The 25,310-nt window shown below is 43.1% G+C and overlaps 1 protein-coding gene and 1 long non-coding RNA gene across 2 annotated transcripts in view; one reads left to right on the top strand and one right to left on the bottom strand.

Moving 5' to 3' along the window:
• LOC115108318 (uncharacterized) overlaps nt 1-15,743 on the bottom strand; it is a 20,953-nt gene extending 5,210 nt beyond the window's left edge. Inside the window, exon 1 of the long non-coding RNA XR_003860334.2 lies at nt 15,581-15,743. This is a non-coding gene — a long non-coding RNA (uncharacterized LOC115108318). The remainder of the gene's footprint in view (nt 1-15,580) is intronic.
• The window catches only part of dot1l (DOT1-like histone H3K79 methyltransferase), a 25,606-nt gene continuing 14,447 nt past the window's right edge, over nt 14,152-25,310 (top strand). The window contains exons 1-4 of the mRNA XM_065009011.1: nt 14,152-14,796; nt 24,551-24,594; nt 24,714-24,788; nt 25,191-25,254. Coding sequence (XP_064865083.1) covers nt 14,716-14,796; nt 24,551-24,594; nt 24,714-24,788; nt 25,191-25,254 — 264 coding nt within the window. The 5' untranslated portion in view covers nt 14,152-14,715. The remainder of the gene's footprint in view (nt 14,797-24,550; nt 24,595-24,713; nt 24,789-25,190; nt 25,255-25,310) is intronic.

The following is a 25,310-nucleotide window of genomic DNA, read 5'->3' as shown; positions in this document are numbered from 1 at the left end:
AGCATCTTGTTTCTTCTTTTTCCTGTTACCCATGTGCGGAATATCATTCACCTTTTTACCTTATAGCCTAAGCACGGCACAATAATGCTCCTTCCTCATGCTTGCTATTTAACTTATGGGCTCACTCTGGCATTGTTCACCTTTCTCAAGCTCAACCAATGGGAGTAAATCTTGGGATGTATTTGTATGTCAATTTACCCTTTTCTCTCACTTGCTGATTATCAGCAACAGTTTTGGACAACCCCACCACCTATAACCTTAAGGCCAGTCATTGGAAAACCCTTCACCCAGCATGGCAGTTTGGATGCCAGCAGCCCCACATGCCATCACCTGGCTGAAGATCTTCCCTCGGAAATGAGACCGTTCCCAAAACTGTTTAATAAAATGTCATATTACATTCAGTATTTGTTGTTCATTCAGTTAAGCCTCTACTTGACTGAAATTACAGCAGTGAGGCTCAGAGTCAAATCTGAGCAGTAAAATTGGGCGTCAGGATTAGAGCCCTGGAAACCCAGCTACACTGGTCGTGACACTCAGACCCTGATCCTGTGTGTTGTGGCGGAACACTATGTTCTTTTTAAAAGGAACCTAATTGCAAGCAAGGAGCAATGGGGAGGATGGTATAGCGGAAGCAGATGTGGAACGTTCATCGGATGGGGGTGGCAAAAGGATGAATTGACTTTTGTACAAAATAAATGGGAAAAGGAGCCAAAATGCTGTGTAAAATGTCAAGATCTGTTCATACTCCATATCTGGTAGGAGTGCGTTTTTTTTAAAATAATGTATGCCAGACTTGGTGAATCTGTTTGAAGCATTTAAAACGGTGGAGAACACTTTGGGTAAAGTGAAATCGGTGAAGATCACGAGAAGTGGGCTTGTTTTCATTTTGTGTGTTTCTGCGGATTAGAAAAGGTGTGTGTTGGGTCTCACCCAAATGTATGCATTTTCTTTGATCTACAGAGCAGGGCACCTGTCAAAGGAGTAATTTCTGGAGTCTCGACATGAGGTCACTAGCTGTACGGTATTTCCTCCAACACTGGCTTCAGGGTTAAATGAGCAGTGTGTCAAGAAGCAGTGCGGCTTGGCGGGGATGTGTTTTTGGAGGATGCATGGCTCTCGACCTTCGCCTCTCCCAAATCCGAACGGGAGTTGTTGATGCACGAAGGACGAATTGTGTGGTAAATGGCATGAAGTTTTTCCTGTTAAAAAAAAAATGATGCGTAGTGTCTCCCTACCCGAGTGGAGCTGGGATAGGTCTACTATCTTGTGGGAGCCTTTATATCCAGGCCTTTACAATGTAACTGCTGTAAAATGTCTGGACTTGTAGCGAGTGTCTGCACATGGGAGAAGCCAAGCTGTGGGAAAGATTATGATGATGGAGACTGTTTAGCAGAAGAGAATAAACAAGGAGCAATGTGTTGTAACTGTGGAAGAGAACATGAAACAAAGTAAGGGCAGTTCAGAGAGTCTTAAGCAGAGGCTGTCAAAAAGGTTGAAAGAAGAAATGGTCTCTGAAGGTCCCATAGTGAATACTGTAGGCCTACAGTACTGTTGATCATGCCATTTTATTATACCAGTTGTCCTCGATTGGCCTGAACTCCTGTTCATCTTAGTGACAGAACTCATTGTGATTGATGGGTTTAAGTCAGAATTTCTTGAAGTACATAAAGGTGTTCCACAGGGGTAGATACTAGGACCTGCTCTTTTCACTATATATAAAATTCCATTGCTCAATCTGTTAAAAAAAAAAAAAGTATAATTATTATATGTGTATCATACTTATGTACTCAAACTGCCGACCTGGCTGTGACAAGGCTACAGTCCGATTTTGCAGTTGTGCAGGAAGCCCTTACTGATTTAAAACTGGTCTGTGGTTATAAGGCCTTTTGGACGTACTGCCAAATTCTCTAAAACGGAGGCGGCTTATGGAAGAGACAATATTCAATTCTGTGGCAACAGCTCTGGTGGACATTCCTGTAGTCAGCATGCCAATTGCACGCTCCCTCATCTTGAGACATCTGTGGCATTGTGTTGTGACAAAACTGCTCATTTTGGAGTGACCTTCAGATGCAATCGTTGTGCAAGAAAGAATGAAAGTCTGTGCCACCAGTAAGTACAGATAGTAATATAAATCCCCCTGCATAGTACCCGCAGCCGGACAATTTTCTCAAGGCTTCTGGAAAGAAATACTTGTCAGCATGCTCAACCGATGTTGGTCATTCAGCTGACAAAAACTTTCAACTGGTTGTCCCCATTCAGCAAAGTCTCTCCTTCACCCGTTGGACAACTTCCGGCGCCGACTGAGATGGCCGCCTCGCTTCGCGTTCCTAGGAAACTATGCAGTTTTTTGTTTTTTTACGTGTTATTTCTTACATTAGTACCCCAGGTCATCTTAGGTTTCATTACATACAGTCGAGAAGAACTACTGAATATAAGATCAGCGCCAACTCACCATCAGTACGACCAAGAATATGTTTTCCGCGACGCGGATCCGGTGTTCTGCCTTACAAACAGGACAACGGAATGGATCGCATGCAGCGTCCCAAGGAAACGACTCCGAAAAAGAGGGAAACGAGGCGGTGTTCTGGTCAGACTCCGAAAAAGGGCACATCGCGCACCACTCCCCAGCATTCTTCTTGCCAATGTCCAGTCTCTTGACAACAAGGTTGACGAAATCCGAGCAAGGGTAGCATTCCAGAGGGACATCAGAGACTGCAACGTTCTCTGCTTCACAGAAACATGGCTTACTGGGAAGACGCTATCCGATGCGGTGCAGCCAACGGGTTTCTCCACGCATCGCGCCGACAGAAACAAACATCTTTCTGGTAAGAAGAGTGGCGGGGGCGTATGCCTCATGACTAACGAGACATGGTGTGATGAAGGAAACATACAGGAACTCAAATCCTTCTGTTCACCTGATTTAGAATTCCTCACAATCAAATGTAGACCGCATTATCTTCCAAGAGAATTCTCCTCGATTATAATCACAGCCGTATATATCCCCCCCAAGCAGACACATCGATGGCTCTGAACGAACTTTATTTAACTCTTTGCAAACTGGAAACCATTTATCCGGAGGCTGCATTTATTGTAGCTGGGGATTTTAACAAAGCTAATCTGAAAACAAGACTCCCTAAATTTTACCAGCATATCGATTGCGCAACCAGGGGTGGTAAAACCTTGGATCATTGTTACTCTAACTTCCGCGACGCATATAAGGCCCTGCCCCGCCCCCTTTCGGAAAAGCTGACCACGACTCCATTTTGCTGATCCCTGCCTACAGGCAGAAACTAAAACAAGAGGCTCCCACGCTGAGGTCTGTCCAACGCTGGTCAGACCAAGCTGACTCCACACTCCAAGACTGCTTCCATCACGTGGACTGGGACATGTTTCGATTGCGTCAGATGGAAATATTGACGAATACGCTGATTCGGTGTGCGAGTTCATTAGAACGTGCGTCGAAGATGTCGTTCCCATAGCAACGATAAAAACATTCCCAAACCAGAAACCGTGGATTGATGGCAGCATTCGCGTGAAACTGAAAGCGCGAACCACTGCTTTTAATCAGGCAAGGTGTCTGGTAATATGTCCGAATATAAACAATGCAGCTATTCCCTCCGCAAGGCTATTAAACAAGCTAAGCGTCAGTACAGAGACAAAGTGGAATCTCAATTCAATGGCTCAGACACAAGAGGCATGTGGCAGGGTCTACAGTCAATCACAGACTACAAGAAGAAACCCAGCCCAGTCACGGACCAGGATGTCTTGCTCCCAGGCAGACTAAATAACTTTTTGCCCGCTTTGAGGACAATACAGTGCCACTGACACGGCCTGCAACGAAAACATGCGGTCTCTCCTTCACTGCAGCCGAGGTGAGTAAGACATTTAAACGTGTTAACCCTCGCAAGGCTGCAGGCCCAGACGGCATCCCCAGCCGCGCCCTCAGAGCATGCGCAGACCAGCTGGCCGGTGTGTTTACGGACATATTCAATCAATCCCTATACCAGTCTGCTGTTCCCACATGCTTCAAGAGGGCCACCATTGTTCCTGTTCCCAAGAAAGCTAAGGTAACTGAGCTAAACGACTACCGCCCGTAGCACTCACTTCCGTCATCATGAAGTGCTTTGAGAGACTAGTCAAGGACCATATCACCTCCACCCTACCTGACACCCTAGACCCACTCCAATTTGCTTACCGCCCAAATAGGTCCACAGACGATGCAATCTCAACCACACTGCACACTGCCCTAACCCACCTGGACAAGAGGAATACCTATGTGAGAATGCTGTTCATCGACTACAGCTCGGCATTCAACACCATAGTACCCTCCAAGCTCGTCATCAAGCTCGAGACCCTGGGTCTCGACCCCGCCCTGTGCAACTGGGTACTGGACTTCCTGACGGGCCGCCCCCAGGTGGTGAGGGTAGGCAACAACATCTCCTCCCGCTGATCCTCAACACGGGGCCCCACAAGGGTGCGTTCTGAGCCCTCTCCTGTACTCCCTGTTCACCCACGACTGCGTGGCCATGCACGCTCCAACTCAATCATCAAGTTTGCGGACGACACAACAGTGGTAGGCTTGATTACCAACAACGACGAGACGGCCTACAGGGAGGAGGTGAGGGCCCTCGGAGTGTGGTGTCAGGAAAATAACCTCACACTCAACGTCAACAAAACTAAGGAGATGATTGTGGACTTCAGGAAACAGCAGAGGGAACACCCCTATCCACATCGATGGATCAGTAGTGGAGAGGGTAGCAAGTTTTAAGTTCCTCGGCATACACATCACAGACAAACTGAATTGGTCCACTCACTCTGACAGCGTCGTGAAGAAGGCGCAGCAGCGCCTCTTCAACCTCAGGAGGCTGAAGAAATTTGGCTTGTCACCAAAAGCACTCACAAACTTCTACAGATGCACAATCGAGAGCATCCTGGCGGGCTGTATCACCGCCTGGTACGGCAACTGCTCCGCCCTCAACCGTAAGGCTCTCCAGAGGGTAGTGAGGTCTGCACAACGCATCACCGGGGGCAAACTACCTGCCCTCCAGGACACCTACACCACCCGATGTTACAGGAAGGCCATAAAGATCATCAAGGACATCAACCACCCGAACCACTGCCTGTTCACCCCGCTATCATCCAGAAGGCGAGGTCAGTACAGGTGCATCAAAGCTGGGACCGAGAGACTGAAAAACAGCTTCTATCTCAAGGCCATCAGACTGTTAAACAGCCACCACTAACATTGAGTGGCTGCTGCCAACACACTGTCATTGACACTGACCCAACTCCAGCCACTTTAATAATGGGAATTGATGGGAAATTATGTAAATATATCACTAGCCACTTTAAACAATGCTACCTTATATAATGTTACTTACCCTACATTATTCATCTCATATGCATACGTATATACTGTACTCTAGATCATTGACTGCATCCTTATGTCACTAGCCACTTTAACTATGCCACTTTGTTTACTTTGTCTACATACTCATCTCATATGTATATACTGTACTCGATACCATCTACTCTATGCTGCTCTGTACCATCACTCATTCATATATCCTTATGTACATATTCCTTATCCCCTTACACTGTGTATAAGACAGTAGTTTTGGAATTGTTAGTTAGATTACTTGTTGGTTATCACTGCATTGTCGGAACTAGAAGCACAAGCATTTCGCTACACTCGCATTAACATCTGCTAACCATGTGTATGTGACAAATACAATTTGATTTGATTTACGTGGTCTGACCCACAGAAGCCTCCCACCATTAGCTCTGACAAATTGAAAACCCAAGTCATTGGTGACTCCATTACCCACAATATTAGACTTAAAAAGAACAATCCAGCGATCATACACTGTTTACCAGGGGGCAGGGCTACCAACGTTAAGGTTAATCTGAAGAGGGTGCTGGCTAAGGCTAAAACTGGCGAGTGTAGAGAGTATAGGGATATTGTAATCCACGTCGGCACCAACAATGTTAGGATGATAGTCATAGGTCACCATGTGCAAATTAGCTTCAGCATGTAAATTAGCTAGAAAGATGTGTCGGCATCGAGTAATTGTCTCTCACCCCCTCCCAATTAGGGGGTGTGATGAGCTCTACAGCAGAGTCTCACAACTCAATCGCTGGTTAAACTGTTTTCTGCCCCTCCCAAAATAGATTTGTTTTTGATAATTGGTCCTCTTTCTGGAACCATCAAGCCTGGCCTGCTGAGGAGTGACGGACTCCATCCTAGCTGGAGGGGTGCTCTCATCTTATCTATCGACATAGACAGGGCTCTTACACCACAATGAGATCGGGTGCAGGCCAGGCAGCAGGCTGTTAGCCAGCCTACCAGCTTAATGGAGTCTGCCACTAACACAGTCAGTGTAGTCAGTTCAGCTATCCCCATTGAGACCGTGTCTGTGCCTCAATCTAGGTTTGGCAAAACAAAAACATGGCGGTGTTCGCCTTAGCAATCTCACTGGAAAAAAGACCTCTTCCATTCCTGTCATTATTGAAAGAGACTGAGGCAGTCATAGTCAATAAACTAATCACTGTTCATGTGATTGGCCTGACTGAAACATGGTTCAAGCCTGATGAATTTACTGTGTTAAATGAGGCCTCTCCTCCTGTTTACAACAGTGACCATATCCCCACGCATCCCGCAAAGGCGGATGTGTTGCTAACATTTACGACAGCAAATAAAAATGTACAAATAAATGACTGTCCTTTGAGCTTCTAGTCATAATCTATGCAGCCTACTCAATCACTTTGTATAGCTGCTGTTACAAGCCTCCTGGGCCCTATACAGTGTTCCTCATCGAGTTCCCATCAGAACTTGTAAACTCAGCAAAAAGAGATTGCCTGCAATGACAAGCTCAATCCGATGATGCTGAGACACACCGCCCCAGACCATGACGGACCCCCCACCTCCAAATCGATCCCGCTCCAGAGTACAGGCCTCGGTGTAACGCTCATTCCTTCAAAGATAAACTCAAATCCGACCATCACCTCTGGTGAGGCAAAACAGCGACTCATCAATGAAGAGCACTTTTTGCCAGTCCTGTCTGGTCCAGTGACGGTGGGTTTGTGTCCATAGGCGACATTGTTGCCGGTGATGTCTGGTGAGGACCTGCCTTACAACAGGCCTACAAGCCCTCAGTCCAGCCTCTCTGAAACAATTGTGGACAGTCTGAGCACTGATGGAGGGATTGTGCGTTCCTGGTGTAACTTGGGCAGTTGTTGCCATCCTGTACCTGTCCCGCAGGTGTGATGTTTGGATGTACCGATCCTGTGCAGGTGTTGTTACACGTGGTCTGCCACTGCGAGGATGATCAGCTGTCCGTCCTGTCTCCCTGTAGCGCTGTCTTAGGCATCTCACAGTACGGACTTTGCAATTTATTTGCAGCATGCCTAAGGCACGTTCACGCAGATGAGCAGGGACCCTGGGCATCTCTCTTTTGGTGTTTTTCAGAGTCAGTAGAAAGGCCTCTTTAGTGTCCTAAGTTTTCATAACTGTGACCTTAATTGCCTACCATCTCTAAGCTTTTAGTGTCTTAACGACCGTTCCAGAGGTGCATGTTCCTTAATTGTTTATGGTTCATTGAACAAGCATGGGAAACAGAGTTTAAACCCTTTACAATGAAGGTCTGTGAAGTTATTTGGATTTTTACAAATTATCTTCAAAAGACAGGGTCCTGAAAAAGGGACATTTCTTTTTTTGCTGAGTTTAGTTATGGCAGATAATATACATTTTTGGTGACTTCAATAGTCATATGGAAAAGTCCACAGACCCACTCAAAGGCTTTCGGAGCCATCAACTCTGGGTTTTGTCCAACATGTCTCCGGACTTACTCATTGCCACACTCATACCCTGGATCTAGTTTTGTCCCGTGGAATAAATATTGTGGATCTTAATGTTTCTCCTCATAATCCTGGACTATCGGACCACCATTTTTACATTTGCCTCGCAAAAAAATTATCGGCTCAGACCCCATCAAGGATCATCAAAAGCCGTGCTAGAAATTCTCAGACAACCCAAAGATTCCTAGATGCCCTTCCAGACTCCCCTCCAGCTACCAAAGGATGTCGGAGTACCAACATTGTTTAACCACCTAACTGAAGATCTAAATTGAATCTTGCGTAATACCTAGCTGTGATTTTTTTTAGCATAAAAATCTTGGTGGGCCCCCAAAAAATTGAAGCATGCCAGCAAAGCCACTACACAACACTAAACAATACATTAATTGCACTATAACGGTGACAAACGGTAACCACAAACTGTTAGGGCCTACATAATGCTGGCCCAACATCTTACCACTGCTACACCTGGCTATCTGGCAGTGAAATAGTTAATTCGGCCTCATTTACTGCCTTTAAAAAAACATAGCTGATATGGCTGACTTGCTTAAACAAATGTGGTTTCTACTGACAATTGAGAAGTACAAACTATGTCATAAAGGGACGACAAGCGGATAAGAGGCGATCCGTAATTTCAATTAAGACAATGGGCGAGCTAGGATGGACATAGTCAATATAACTATTTGTTTAGCACTTTTGAAATGTACAGCGACAGAATTCAGAACATGGGCCATTCTTACAGTGTTCTCCCTGAACACCAAGTAAGAACCGTAAGATAAATAAAGGGGGCATATAAGCAGACAATGAAAGCTCTTAAAATATTAAATGATTACATTTCTCTAAAACCGATTTATAGCCTACATGTGCACCACCAAGTCAGAACAGTAGGCAAAATTAAGAGGGGTAAATAGACCAAATTATTAGGGTGAGGCACATGGGCTACTAACATCTTACTACACAACATACACTTAGTATTATTATTCAAAGGTGAATTTGCGATTTCCAACTTGTTGTGTAATGTTTATGTCCAATGGACGATGAGCACCGATACATTTTATCTATAATTTCTCTTCATATGACAAGGATTAAAAAGGATTTGCCAGTAGATTGTCGGACTTGACTCATGATGATGACTGCTAGATAAGATTTTGAAAGTATGATGTTGACACGATCAGTCCAATCAAAGCTATTGTAGATATATCGTCATTTAAATTTTTTTTTTTTTTTTTAATTTTACCTTTATTTAACCAGGCAAGTCAGTTAAGAACACATTCTTATTTTCAATGACGGCCTGGGAACAGTGGGTTAACTGCCTGTTCAGGGGCAGAACGACAGATTTGTACCTTGTCAGCTCGGGGGTTTGAACTCGCAACCTTCCGGTTACTAGTCCAACGCTCTAACCACTAGGCTACGCTGTCGCCCCAAAACACCATTTGACGGCATCTGTGGCCAATGACCTCGAGCCTTCTTGGATGGGCACTTCCAATGTAACGCTATGGCAGCATCCAAGGGGCTATAATGTGAGGTCTACCCTTAGACTTGGCGGTTACGTAGTGTCCCCATTAGTGACAGAACACTGAGCCAACCACGGCGCAATGCTCTGTATTTTCTGCTGGCTTGCCCCACCACCACAGAAAGCACTGAGCTAGGCTGAAACACCTGCATTTGAGCGGCCTTACCCAAGAAAACAAAAACTAGACCATGTTTGTATTTTTTATTGTTTGCAAACTGATATGTGACACATGAATGCCAAAATAACATGTAAAACAGGCAAGAATTTTTTGCAACAAATGTGGGGCTCAAAGCCCCACCTGCCCTGAATGATGGGTCGCCACTGGTAATACCATAGATGCAGTCGCACCCCTAAAAACAAAAACTAGCTCCCTAGTATATAGAAAATACCTGAGCCCTGAAGCAAGCTTCCAGTAAAAATGGAACAGAAATGGAGCTCCACCAAACTGGAAGTCTTCTGACTAGCTTGGAAAGACAGTACTGTGCGATATCGAAGAGTCCTTACTGTTGCTCGATCATCCTATTTTTCCAACCTAATTGAGGATAAGAACAATCCTAAATGTATTTTTAATACTGTCGCAAAGCTAACTAAAAAGCAGAATTCCCCAAGAGAGGGGATGGCTTTCACTTCAGCAGTGAACTTCATGAACGTCTTTGATTAAAAGATCATGATCATTAGAAAGCAAATTAGACTCCTCTTTGAATCTGCATGTTTCTCCAAAGCTCAGTTGTCTTGAGTCTGCACAAAACTGCCAGGTCATAGGATCAATGGAGACAGTCAAGTTTTTTGATCCTGCAATGGAGACAGTCAAGTTCTTTTTATCCTGCAATGGACACATTCATGAAATCCACACATTCATGAAAATATGAATGGCCTCTAAACCTTCAAGCTGCATACTGGACCCTATTCACACTAAACTACTGAAAGAGCTACTTCCTGTGCTTGGCCCTCCAATGTTGAACATAGCACCCACAAAACACCATTTTCAAAGTCAACAGCGAAGAGAAGGCTTCGGGATGCTGGCCTTCTAGGCAGAGTTCCTCTGTCCAGTGTGTTATTTTTCCCATCTTAATCTTTTATTTTTATTGGCCAGTCTGAAACATGGCTTTTTCTTTGCAATTCTGCCTAGAAGGCCAGCATCCCGGAGTCGCCTCTTCACTGTTGACGTTGAGACTGGTGTTTTGCGGGTACTATTTAATGAATCTGCCAGTTGAGGATTGAGGCATCTGTTTCTCAAAATAGACACTAATGTACTTGTCCTCTTGCTCAGCTGTGCACCGGGGCCTCCCACTCCTCTTTATATTCTGGTTAGAGCCAGTTTGCCCTGTTCTGTGAAAGGAGTAGTACACAGCATTTTACGAGATCTTCAGTTTCTTGGCAATTTCTCTCATGGAATAGCCTTCATTTCTCAGAACAAGAAAAGACTGACGAGTTTCAGAAGAAACTTGTTTTGTTTCTAGCCATTTTGAGCCTGTAATCGAACCCACAAATGCTGATGCTCCAGATACTCAACTAGCCTAAAGAAGGACTGTTTTATTGCTTCTTTAATCAGAACAAAAATGGATAAACTGATAAACTTGGATTAGCTAACACAACATGCCATTGGAACACAGGAGTGATACTTGGTGATAATGGGCCTCTGTACGCCTTTCTAGATATTCCATATAAAATAAAAGCCCATTCCAGCTACAAGTCATTTACAAGATTCACAATGTCTACACTGTATTTCGAATCAATTTGATGTTATTTAAAAATGGACAAAAAAATTTGCTTTTCTTTCAAAAACAAGAATTTCTAAGCGACCCCAAACCTTTGAACGGTAGTATATGTACTACCTCTTGGTGATGTCATTCGGAAACATAATGTTAACTTTCACTGCTATGCGGATGACACAGCTGTACATTTCAATGAAACATGGGGTGAAGCCCCAATATTGCCTACCCTGGAAGCCTGTGTTTCAGACATTAGGAAGTGAATGGCGTCTTTTTTAAAAACTTTTAAACTCTGACAAAACAGAGATGCTAGTTCTAGGTCCCAAGAAACAAAGATGTGCGGGTGGATGACAATCTTGATGGTTGTACAGTCGTCTCAAATAAAACTGTTAAGGACCTCAGCGTTACTCTGGACCCTGATCTCTCTTTTGACAAACATAAAGAATATTTCAAGGACAGCTTTTTTCCATCTTCATAACATTACAAAAATCTGAAACTTTTTGTCCAAAAATGATGCAGAAAAGATAATCCATGCTTTTTCCACTTAAAGATTAGACTACTGCAATACTCTACTCTCCGGCTAAATCACTAAATAAACTTCAGCTAGTGCTAAACATGGCTGCTAGAATCTTGACTAGAACCAAAAAAATATATATTACTCCACTGCTAGCCTCTCTACACTGGCTTCCTGTAAAGGCTAGGGATGATTTCAAGGTTTTACTGCTAACCTACAAGGCATTACATGGGCTTGCTCCTACCTATCTCACCAATTTGGTCCTGTTGTACATACCTACACGTACGCTACGGTCAAAAGACACAGGCCTCCTTATTGTCCCTAAAATTTCAAAGCAAACAGCTGGAGGCAGTACTTTCTCCTATAGAGCTCAATTTTTATGGAATGGCCTGCCTGTCCATGTGAGACACACGCAGACTCGGTCTCGACCTTTAAGTCTTTGCTGAAGACTCATCTCTTTAGTAGGTCCGATACTTGAGTGTAGTCTGGCCCAGGGGTGTGAAGGTGAACGGCAAGGCACTTGAGTGAGGAACTGCCCTTTCTGTCTCTGCCTGGCTGGTTCCCCTCTCTTCACTGGGATTTTCTGCATCTGACCCTATTACGGGGCTGAGTCACTGGCTTACTAGTGCTTTTCTATGCCGTCGCTAGGAGGGGTGCGTCACTTGAGTGGGTTGAGTCACTGACGTGATCTTCCTGTCCGGTTTTGCGCCCCTCAGGGTCATGCGTTGGAAGATATCTTTGTGGGCTTTACTCAGTCTTGTCTCGGGGTAGTAAGTTGGTGGTCTGTTGATATCCCTCTAGTGGTGTGGGGGCTGTGGGTGGGGTTATATCATGCCTGGTTGACCCTGCACGGGGGTATCGTCGGACGTGACCACAGTATCCCCCGACCATCCTGTCTCAGCCTCCAGTATCTATGCTGCAATAGTCTATGTGCCGGGGGGCTGGGGTCAGTCTGTTGTATCTTGTGTAATTCTACTGTCTTATCTAGTGTCCTGTGTGAATTTAAGAATGCTCCATCTCGCCCTCCCAGAGGAACTGAGCTGTCCCCAGTCCACCTGGTCGTGCTGCTGTTCCAGTTTCAGCTGTTCTACCTGCGGCTATGGACCACTGACCTGTTCACTGGATGTGCTACCTTGTCCCGGAACTGCTGTTTTTGACACTCTCTCTACTGCACCTGCGGTCTCGACCTCTGAATGCTTGGCTATGAAAAGCCAACTGACATTTACTTGCATCCTCTACAACCACTGTGATTATTATTTGACCCTGCTGGTCATCACGAAGAACAATCTGGCCGTAATGGCCATGTACTATTATAATCTCCACTCGATGGAGCCAGAAGAGGACTGGCCACCCCTCAGAGCCTGCTTCCTTTCTTCCTGCTGTTTAATCAGCTTCTTCATATGTCACACCTGTCAAGTGGATGGATTCTCTTGGCAAAGGAGAAATGCTCACTAACTGGGATGTAAAAAAAAATTGTACAAAATTGAGAAATAATCTATTTGTCCGTATGGAACATTTCTGGGATCTTTTATTTCAGCTCATGAAACATGTTGCGTTTATATTTTTGTTCAGTATAAATGATTGTTGTATTCAAGTTCTCGTAAGATAGTGCAGATGTAATCCATCTGAGACAATCGGATGGGTCTATAATCGAACGAATACCTGCGCTCTTTCTGTTTACAAAGCCCTGCTCAACAAACCTGACTTACTTAACGTCACTGTTAAGATTTAAAATGACAAGTTATCAAACTCGTTCACAGGGTTGGTTAATAACTCTGGAGACTCCTTTGATGTCTCGAGAGTTCGGTAGATCAGCCTTTGGTTTCCTTGAGCCTTGTGTGTAGAATGATCTACAATGCACTTTAAAATTGGAGGAATCGGTGCCTCTAGAACATTTCAGACAGTTGTTAAGGGACCTTTTTACAGAAGATTGTTTTGCTTTTTGTGTATTGTATGCGAATGTGTAGTTCAATGTGTTTATTGTATTTTGACATATTGTGGTGCTATACAGGGCTCATATTGAAAAGAGACTTTGGTCTCAGCTTTGACTTTTAAAATAAAAGATCAAATAAAATGGCAATGGTGGTAAACGGCACAGCTTAAGTTGAAAAGAAGTCAAGATTCACAGCTATGAAACTGAACATTTCTCTTGGGCAAAATGTGTAGAATTGTAATAAGTTAGCTGTTTTCCCAACAACAACTTGTGTGGTGTGGGGGGGGGGGGGGCAGCGGGGTCCCTGAACTACAGCATTCCCTCTCTCTACATTGGTTGGCTACACTGGTGGCAGCAGAGGGATGCCTATAGGCATTTGTGTAGAACCTTACAATGCCTAAAGTCAAGCAACATCAAGAGGTTTGGACCTCTTAGCATAATTTGCAGTGACAGCACAGATACAGTAATCTTTGGTGACAGGGACCATGGTTGAGCCTTCCCCACCACCACCCACCCTGAATTTGAAACACTGGTGTAAGAAGTGGGATAGCACCCAATTGAGTGTGTCTCTTGTACAAGATCCATCACCACCTCTGAACCTGAAATAAGGAACGCAAACTACTTCGAGGTCTGCCTCTCTGCTCCATAACAACAAAAATATTACTTTCGAAATTCACTGTCACAGTGAGTAATCAAGTAAAATTGTATTTCCCGCCAGTTGGCCGTTATTGCTCCCGGGAAATCCCAGTCTTACAGAAGATAATGACTCGTTGTTTTCGTCATGGTCACTGTTCGAAATGTAACAATCCGGTTGTACACTCCCGGTAACCGTATACTTCCCCTGCTCTAAGTCCCCCCTCCCTGACGATTTTGTCACTTTGGTAGAGGCTGTTTTGCCTTTTTTTTCACGCCGAGCGGAGCAAGATGGCGGCTGTACTGCCGAGGACGAGGTGTAGTAGCCGCTCGGCATGAACATTTATTTTTGAAATAAATTTATTAAAACCAGACGGAAATATTTGAACGTCGGACTACAAGGGTCGTGTACTACTTCACTCCATTACAATAATCGCCATTTTTTATATTGTGTTAAGAATTTTCTTTCTGACAACATGATCACATTGTAGTAGCTAGCTCACTAAACTAGCAAGCATAGCCAGCCTACCACCGTAGCAAACGCAGGAGAAAGTGTAGAATGGGAGAAAAGCTAGAACTCAAGCTGAAGTCGCCGGTTGGAGCAGAAGCTGCTGGTTATCCGTGGCCGTTACCAGTATACGTAAGTATTTCATCAGACCAAACAATTTGCCAGTTAATGTATAACTTGGGCAACCAAGTCAGCACTGGAATTATTAATCTACAAACGATAATTCGCTAACTGTAGCTACTAGCTAATGATCCGCTTGCTAGCTAAGGTTACTTACGAAGCCACGGCAAGACATGCAGGTCAGACAGACGGCCCACCAGTGTACCACCACTGAGTTAGCAATACAGTGTAGATAATACATTTTCGGAGCTATCCAGAAGCGACAAATGGGCACTTGGAGTGAAAGTAGATATTGCATTACGGTATAACGTTATCCATCCACTAAGTGGGATAGGCACCTAATGTGGCTACAGACTGAACCTAAAACCAAAAGGCTAATTAACGTTACTGTAGCAGTGTACATAAATCATTAGATAGGATTTCACAAATCACACGAGAAACATTGCACACTTAGCTAACTACATCGGTTCCTCGTTTTCATAAGTCTAGCTGACATTCCACGATAGGTCATTAAGTTAGCTTTAACAATTTTATTTGACTCGCGTTATAATTCTGTCTAACATGCTGACCAGACCCCGTACAACGCGCGGATGTTGATTTTGTCTACCCACAGACGCGATGAAGTCACGCAGGTTTAAATATCAAAACGAACTCTGAACCAACTATATTAATTTGGGGACAGGTCGAAATGCATTAAATATTTGCCAATTTAGCTAGCTTGCTATTGCTAGCGAATTTGTCCTGAGATAAACATGGTTAATTGTCTGCTAAATGACTTAAATGTAATGTATTTTACCAGAAATGGACAAGTCCTCTTCCCTGACAATTAATCCACAGATAAAAGGTTAAACCAAGTTCGTTTCTAGTAATCTCTCCTCCTTCAAGCAGCTACTGCTGCTTATTCTTTGGACTTTATATGGCAGTTGGCAACTAACTTTAAGGTGCATTACCACTACTGACTGGAGTGTGTACCTCAATTCCTGTTTCAATCACCTATGTAGGTATATGGTCCTAAAAACCAATGAGTAGATGGCACGTGGGTATATGCTCCTAAAAACCAATGAGGTGATGGGAGAGGCGGGACTTGCAGTGTCACAAATAGAACCAAGTTCTAGATGCTCGCGAGCAGTGTGGGTGCAATGATTGAATCACATGTATTTGTATATTTATTTTGCAATGCTCACGCACGCAACACGAGCGGTGTGGTCAGCATGTAACGTTAAACATTTAACAAACATTAGCTAGGTTGCAAACTTTAGCACTTGACCTACTTACTAGCACATGCATAAAAATGGGTTGGTTTACCAGTACGTTTCTTTGCTAACTACTTGCCATGTATTTATGTTAGCTAGCAAGTAATCCTTTTTACGTGTGGGTCAGACTCTGTGGGATGTTTTTAGCGAGACCCCAAGTGGTGTAATGTTAAAGTACTTAAGTACTTTACTTTACTAGTACTTATATTTTTGACAACTTTTAATTTTACTCCACTAGCGTTACATTCCTAAAGAAAATAATGTACTTTTTACTCTAGACATTTTCCCTGACACCCAAAAGTACTTGAGGAGTACTTAAATACTGAACAGGACAGGAAAAGGGTCCAATTCACGCACTTATCAAGAAAACAACCCTGCTCATCCCTGATGCTTCTGATTTGGTGGACTCACTAAACCCATGCTTCATTTGTAAATTATGTCTGAGTGTTGGAGTGTGCCCCTAACTATCCATAAATGTAAAAAATATATATAAAAAAATCTTGCCGCCTGGTTTCTCTAATATAAGGAATATTTTTTATGTAATCTCTATTTAACTAGGCAAGTCAATAAGAACATATTCTTATTTACAATGACAGCCTGGCAAAAGGCCTCCTGCAGGGACGGGGGCTGGGATAAAAAAAAAATATATATATATAAATATAGGACAAAACGCACATCACGACAAGAGTCAACATAACTACATAAATCACAGTAATCACAACTGTGGGAAGAGGGACATTCTTCCTACCAAACCACATGACCTTTGTTTTGGAGGTGTTCAGAACAAGGTTAAGGGTAAAGAAAGATAGTTGGACACTAAGAAAGCTTTGTTGTAGAGCGTTTAACACAACATCCTAGGAGGGACTATCTGCCTGAGCTATGTTGTTGATGAAAATTGAGAAGAGCATGGGGCCTAGGATTGAGCCTTGGGGTACCCCCTTGGTGACTGGCAGTGGCTGAGACAGCAGATTTTCTGACTTTATACACTGCACTCTTTGAGAGAGGTAGTTGGCAAACTAGATACCTCAGAGACACAAATACTCCTTAGCCAGCCCACAAGAATGGAATGGACTACTGTATCAAAAGCTTTGGCCAAGTCAATAAGAATAGCAGCACAACATTGCTTAGTATCAAGGGCAATGGCGACATAATTTAGGACCTTTTAGGTTGCAGTGACACATCTATACCCTGAGTGGAAACCAGATTGTATACCAGAGAAAATACTATAGACATCAAGAAGTCCAGTCAGTTGACTATTGGCACGTTTTTCCAACACTTTTGATAAACAGGGTAAAATATGATTAGGCCTATAACATTTAGGATCAGCCTCATCTCCCTCTTTAAATAAATGATGAACATTGGCTGCCTTCCAAGCAATGGGAACCTCCCCAGAGAGGAGAGACGGGTTAAAAAGGTTGGATATAGGCTTGGCGATGATAGGGGCAGCAACCTTAAAGAAGAAATGGTCTAAACCATCTGACTCAGATGTTTTTTGGGGGTTAAGTTTCAGGAGCTCCTTTAGCACCTTGGAGTCAGTGACTGCCTGTAGGGAGAAACTTTGTTGTGGGGCAGGGGAAAAGGAGGGAGAAGCATTGGGGATAGTCTCATTAGAAGGGGTGGGAGATGAGGAAATGTTGGACGGGCAAGAAGGCATGGCTGAGTCAAATAGGAATCCTGACTTAATGAAGTGGTGAAATGGTTTATATTTTTACAATGGTTTATACTTTTACTTTTGGTATTTAAGTATATTTTTGAAATTACATTTACTTTTGATACTTAAGTATATTTAAAATGAAATACTTTTAGACTTTTACTCAAGTAGTATTTTACTGGGTGACTCCCTTTTACTTGAGTAATTTTCTATTAAGGTATCTTTACTTTTACTCAAGTATGACAATTGGGTACTTTTTCAACTTCTGGAATCTCCCCTCTCATTTGCAATATGTGGAATTCAACTCATGTATGCATTTCATTTTGCCAAAACTTTCAGTAATGTTAGCTATAAAAAAAGGGGGGGGGGATTTGTTTAGCAAAATATTGTGCAGAAAAATTACAGCCACTGTAGTAGCTAGCTGGACTATAGCTGACTAAACTCAACACAATGGTGAAGGAAGTTTCTGATGAACTCCACCAACAGAGTTGATCAGAGATCAGGCTTTGTGGAATTCAGCTCTTGACGACAAGGTCAAAAGCATTTCCTTTTACTTATGTTGGTCCTCTGTATTTACATGCCTTTCTTTATTTGCTGAAATCATACTTTTTAATAAAATGTTAATCAAATACAACCACCTACTGTTTCATCATTGCTGTTGCTCTAAGGGGGCAACTCAGCATGAATGTACATGTGCCAAATTAATCTCAACAAGGAAACATTTAGTGGCTGTATTTGATTAACGCTTTATTAAAAAGTATGAATTCCAGCCAACAAAGGCACGCAACTACAGAGGACAAACTTAGGTACAGGGTATGCATTTCATAATACAATTTATTTAAAATATTGACCGTAGGCGAATAGATGTAGTCGGAGCTGAATTTCACAAAGATTATTAGAAACTTCCTTCACGATGGAGTTGAATTTAGTCAGCTAGCTGGAATCCAAATGCAAATTGTTCTGCATGGTGATCACTGCCTTTAATGACGTCTACTGTTCCTGTTATTGCATAGAAAGATTGTTGCACACTCTTTGGTATCTGGGGGATAGCTGGCGACTGGGCTTGAACCGTTTTGCAACTTGTTTGGATGAATTATTACACCCCTGCACTCATGAGACAAAGCACCTTCTGTGCCAATAGGAAGAATGAGCACATCAGAAGCTATAATTTGCAACTGCATAGAAGGAACGCTACACAATTCCCCATAACTGTAGTTCCTTATATTTGTGTTTCAAATGGCAAGTTGTGGATGGCAAAAGTCTGCACCCACTATGGTTATATTTAGCCTTTTCACTGGGTCACAAGAAAACAATGAAAATTAGGGATATACCATCCCATGTCACTCCAACGTGTATCTCAAATTGTTTGATCACAAATATCCATCCCAATTTTGAAACCAGTGCAGCAAATTCAGGGAATTAGCTGAAAGAGTTGAACTTGAAACCTAGTCACGAACATAAACGTTAACATCCAATACAATATTGCGAACGGAGTTGAGTCTACTCAAACATGTTTTAGTGCAGAGGCGACTACTAACAGCCAGCAGCAAGGGTGTGTTAGACTGAATACTAATTACAACTATTTTGGGATCCAGAAATAGCCTATATAGCTTGAAGAATATATGGAGGACTAGGCTACGTTTGGGTTGTTAGATGCAAATGCCACTGGATAAACCTGTAGGGTAGGTTGAATGTGGACAATAGTCTACTACATTCCATGTTTTTTTTTTAAAGCTTTTGCAGACTGGTGATCCTGGGTAGATTTAAAAACAATGAATCAATGCTGAGTGTTCTTTATGATGTTAACACCATGTAGGGTTGGACGGTATACCGTATTTTACGATATACCGGTATGGATACACGGACCGGTTTGGGTTTTAACTTTACCTTCTATAATGCTATTTGAATGTTTGGTTTGTTAAATGTGATGTAACTTCTGTTTTTATAGTTTACTTCGCTACTTGAGTCAAATGTAATTCGAGCAAACACAATTAGCTATACAGTCTGATAATACCAGTGATGGTATAAACTTAAATCAGTATTTTGTTTGTGCAACAGTATCTTTTTAATCAAAGAGGAATACATTAAGCATGAATGTTAGCTACATGAAGAATCTAAGAGAGAACATTAAATGTAGCCAAAAATCATAGGGTCCCCAAGTTAACACTTATCAACACTTTGGTTCCTACCCTGTCACAAAAACTCCTCCCTGGCATGTTCTTTCATTTTCATGTAAAACAACACTGTATTCAAAATGCCCACTATTTATATTCTAACTATAGAATTGGAATAAACATTCTATTTCCATGATTCCAACTGTTCACCCAAGTTTTTTTTATCTAATTCGCAAGTAAATATTTGCTTAAAAATAAGGCCTATATTTTTTTTTAAATTTTTTATTTCACCTTTATTTAACCAGGTAGGCAAGTTGAGAACAAGTTCTCATTTACAATTGCGACCTGGCCAAGATAAAGCAAAGCAGTTCGACAGATACAACAACACAGAGTTACACATGGAGTAAAACAAACATACAGTCAATAATACAGTATAAACAAGTCTATATACAATGTGAGCAAATGAGCTGAGAAGGGAGGTAAAGGCAAAAAAGGCCATGGTGGCAAAGTAAATACAATATAGCAAGTAAAACACTGGAATGGTAGTTTTGCAATGGAAGAATGTGCAAAGTAGAAATAAAAATAATGGGGTGCAAAGGAGCAAAATAAATAAATTAATAAATACAGTTGGGAAAGAGGTAGTTGTTTGGGCTAAATTATAGGTGGGCTATGTACAGGTGCAGTAATCTGTGAGCTGCTCTGACAGTTGGTGCTTAAAGCTAGTGAGGGAGATAAGTGTTTCCAGTTTCAGAGATTTTTTGTTGTTCGTTCCAGTCATTGGCAGCAGAGAACTGGAAGGAGAGGCGGCCAAAGAAATAATTGGTTTTGGGGGTGACTAGAGAGATATACCTGCTGGAGCGCGTGCTACAGGTGGGAGATGCTATGGTGACCAGCGAGCTGAGATAAGGGGGGACTTTACCTAGCAGGGTCTTGTAGATGACATGGAGCCAGTGGGTTTGGCGACGAGTATGAAGCGAGGGCCAGCCAACGAGAGCGTACAGGTCGCAATGGTGGGTAGTATATGGGGCGTTGGTGACTAAACGGATTGCACTGTGATAGACTGCATCCAATTTGTTGAGTAGGGTATTGGAGGCTATTCTGTAAATGACATCGCCAAAGTCGAGGATTGGTAGGATGGTCAGTTTTACAAGGGTATGTTTGGCAGCATGAGTGAAGGATGCTTTGTTGCGAAATAGGAAGCCAATTCTAGATTTAACTTTGGATTGGAGATGTTTGATATGGGTCTGGAAGGAGAGTTTACAGTCTAACCAGACACCTAAATATTTGTAGTTGTCCACGTATTCTAAGTCAGAGCCGTCCAGAGTAGTGATGTTGGACAGGCGGGTAGGTGCAGGTAGCAATCGGTTGAAGAGCATGCATTTAGTTTTACTTGTATTTAAGAGCAATTGGAGGCCACGGAAGGAGAGTTGTATGGCATTGAAGCTTGCCTGGAGGGTTGTTAACACAGTGTCCAAATTGTGCAGTGTTTGCCCATATTGTGCAGCCCTAGGTAGCAATGTGGAAATGATCTCAAATGAGTGCCTAAAATGCAGAAATGTATGACAATGCTGAAAATAAATTTTGGTTGAAGTTGAATTGAACAGTATAAAACCATCAGAATGGAGAAAGACCCATTGAAATCACTTAGAATGTATGTGTTAACACCCTAGGGTCACTCACTACTTATAAAGTAAATGTAGAACTTTTATTAATCGAAACATAAAATACTGTCAAATACCATCAAACCGTCCGTCCAATATGTTTTTTGTACCGTGATGTGGTATTTTGGCTATATCACCCAGCCCTTGGACCATTACCAAGCTTCTTTGGATTTTGCATCAATATACTTTAAAAAAATTGCACAACATGCTGCTGTAATATTTTAACCTATGTCTGACTTACTAGATAGAACATATGTTGAAAATATTTATCCTAGTTTGGGCCCTAGTACAACTCCAACAACACATTTGCTGGCAGATTTGAGTGTGTTTAGACCTTGCATGTGCAGCATGCCTTGAACATATCCTTTAGCTGAATGCTAAAGTTTAGCAGATTGTACAAGCGAGAACAGAAATGGAAGCAGATTAAATGGTTGTGGTTTCTCTGGTGGCTTCAAATGTGTTTCAGGTGTATTTCTCATTTTATAGTAAATTGTGGTGAGACTGTGCTAAAAAAAATGAATAACCCGAAGCAGAATTTCTCAGAACAGCACGGTGGAGTGTTGTCTGTTTGGGGCCTGTAGTGTCACACTGGGTAATGCTCCTTTACGTCAGAGTACAGGAACTAGGCAATGCTGCTGCTGACGCAGTCCTCCACAGTTGGACTCGGCTGACATCACTCCATTACGCCAGAGACCGATAAGAGCACTGTTGCATGACTGGCCTTTTCTCAGGAAAAGGCATTTTGCAAACTGTTTAGAGCTGCTGGTGCCTCAGTTATTCTGTCGAAGTTGGTGTCTTGATATCATAAATATAGACTTTAAATATCATAGGCATATGTCCTGTACTGAGTAACGTGGCAGCCAGTGCTCATTATCTGTATGTGTGGAGTCTCAGCACTGTTTTCAATAAGGACCTAGACAATTCCTCAATATGCACTTTGAGGACATGAAGGGGCGTTAAATAAGAGTAGGATTACAACACACTTGATTCTACTTGAGTCTCCAAATCACATGCCCTTGATGTCTCATTGTGGCTATTTTTGCACAGTTTGATCTATGGAAGAGGACTGTAATGACGCTTGAGCAGACTACTTCATTTCCATGAGTATGTTACTGTGCAATATGTCACTATTCAGATTAAGTTGTATTAATAATGCCGCCCACTGCTCTCCACCACAAAAGATACATCACACATATTCCAGTACTTCTGACTCCCGAAGTGCAACCCAAATCGCCCCATTCACCCACAGATAAACAACGCACACTGTGCTCTTGTGTTGTGCAGTGAACAACAACAGAGTTGTGATATATGCTGCCTGCGTGTCTCACCACATCGACGCTGTTACCACCACATGCTTGAATACTCTTTCTCTCACACACCCAGTCACCATCTGCAGATTTAAATCATCCGTAACTGCTTCCATATGAAGTACACCTCTTCTGCTGCAGAGGCCTTTGTTCATTTTTTTTCTTGGTGCTTTAACTATAGCCAGAATGCCTTTAAATAAGACACTACTTGAATCAATGTCATCTTGCCTAGTTTGTGTTGTCGATAGCCTAGCTAATGGTGTTCATGTGTTCCTCTCAAGTGTGTTTGAAGTTCAACTTTGTAACAAGCGAATCACTCCTTAGACAAACCATGTGACCTGTGTTATCAGTGAATAGGATAAGGCAGTATAAGGCAGTTCCACCTGCCTCCCTCACCTACTGAACAACATGCGGGTGAAAACGGATACTGATAAAGACAATAAGTCACTGGCCCATAGTCCAAAGCTTTAGAAGCCTGTCACCATGTTCTAGAACAGGCAGCGCTTTGAAGAAAAGGGTTTTGACGGAGTCAGTTATCTTTCTCTGTGGTAATGATATCACTGTTGCACACGGTTAGTTATTTGATTATTGGCCGTTAGTAATGCGTAGTGAAGCAGGCGTTATGCCCGGCCGGCTGTGTGTCATGATGAGGTGAAGAGAGCGTGAGAGGGAGGGAGGGAGTGGGTGGTTGCATCAGTTCGGTCATGTAGCCCACAGCAGGGGGTCAGGAGGAGCGGAGGAGAAGAGAGAGTGTGGGATTGGCTGAGCGCTCCTATCTCACGTGCCACACGCTCTCTTTCTCTTAGCCAGAGTTTATTTTTAGCACCACAGTGGGTGTTGCTGCGTGCGGTCTGTGTGAGCGGCAGGAACACCCCCCTCTCGCCGCCTCCGCACACACTGCTGTCAGTCTGGGACTAGCGCGTTAACCCTCGTTTTGGCTGCATGTATTCTGTGATGGTTGCATTACTAGGCTATTCATAGCAGCGTTTGCTCCTCTTGTGAAACGCTTTGCCTTCCTTGTGGCGGGAGATTTTATTTCATACCCTCTGTGGTGCTATAATCTCAGGCCTGGTGTTATTGGCAGCGGTGCCATGGCGGGAGTTGTGGCGCTGTTGAGCGGAAAGCGCTGAGCCTAGTAACTGGAGGCTGCTACTGTGCCAATACCAATCCAGCTGAAAGCAGCTGGGCCTGGCTGGCTGGAGGTTTCTCTCTACCTTCTTCCCTCACTCCCACCCTCCGTCCCTCCCAGGCCCTGTGCCGGAGCAGGACACAGAAAGTGGGTCACTGGGTCAGCTCAGGCTGCCAGCAGCCAGTGTGACTGAAATCCTGCAGTTCCTCCCATGCTGCAGCAGTGCTCTGACAAAACCCAGCTATCCTAAGTGATAGTGCTTCACATGCTCACAGTCTCCCAGACCACATCCAGTTAGAGGATGTCAGCTTGATAACAGTGATACACTCAGTGGTGTCTCCTGAATTGTTATGCTGGCAGTCATACTAAGTGTGTCACACTAACGACTATGGTTTGCGCTGTGTGTTGATTATTAAGTAATTGAGTGCTGCTGGCCTTATCTGACCCGGCTGTCTGAACTCGTGTTGGTAGCTGTTAGCATATTTGTGTACATTTTTGGGATATCCGTATTTAGTTTTTGGTTCCTGCCAGTCTGTTATATTCTGCAGTAAGTCAGTCTTTTTATTGCCTGTCAAGAAATGCTTTTTGCATAAACAAATTGTACTGAGAGTACCCAATCTCTCTTCTCCTGTGTTCACTTTCTGTCTCCAGGACAAACACCACGATGCTGCTCATGAAATGATTGAGACCATTCGGTAAGTAACTAGTACCTTTCTCCTAAATCTCAAAAGCATGGTGCAGTGAGTGACTGCACTTCTTCACTGAGTTAGATTAGATCAAAGTGAACTCACCATGTGTTGACCATTGTTCCCAGGTGGGTGTGTGAGGAGATCCCAGACCTTAAGCTGGCCATGGAGAACTATGTCCTCATCGACTACGACACCAAGAGGTGAGCCGAGGGTCAGCCGAGGGTCAGACGATGAGGAAGGAGGATTATGATGCTTTTCTGAAGCACAGAACACCATAGTAACATAACACTTAGACATCCAGAGTATGAACCAAATGGACCTCCCCTCCACTTCACATTTGAAGGATAATTATTCCCAGAAGGTAATAAAGATATTAATGGCAGCGATGCTAATTTAGGAATATTTTTGTTTCCCATGGCAGCAGCCCAAAAGACATGAGAAGGAGTCATGTAGAGGGATGGCAAACTGATATGCAATTAGCATTCCTGTGTCCAGGGTGCTGGACAAACTCACAAACATCAGCACAAACAAAGTCATGGGCTGTTGGTTTCTTGTCATACGATGTTGATGTTATTTCTTTATTTCTATGTGTGTTGTTACAGCTTCGAGAGTATGCAGAGACTTTGTGACAAATACAATAGAGCCATTGACAGCATCCACCAGCTGGTAAGTTGGAATATCTCCAGATGACTTGCGTCAAGCTTATTTGTCCACACATTAAT

This window comes from Oncorhynchus nerka, linkage group LG24 (assembly GCF_034236695.1).
Source record: "Oncorhynchus nerka isolate Pitt River linkage group LG24, Oner_Uvic_2.0, whole genome shotgun sequence".
Lineage (NCBI taxonomy): Eukaryota > Metazoa > Chordata > Actinopteri > Salmoniformes > Salmonidae > Oncorhynchus > Oncorhynchus nerka.
The sequence above is the reverse complement of the archived record's forward strand: the minus strand, read 5'-3'. Positions and strand labels throughout refer to the sequence as shown.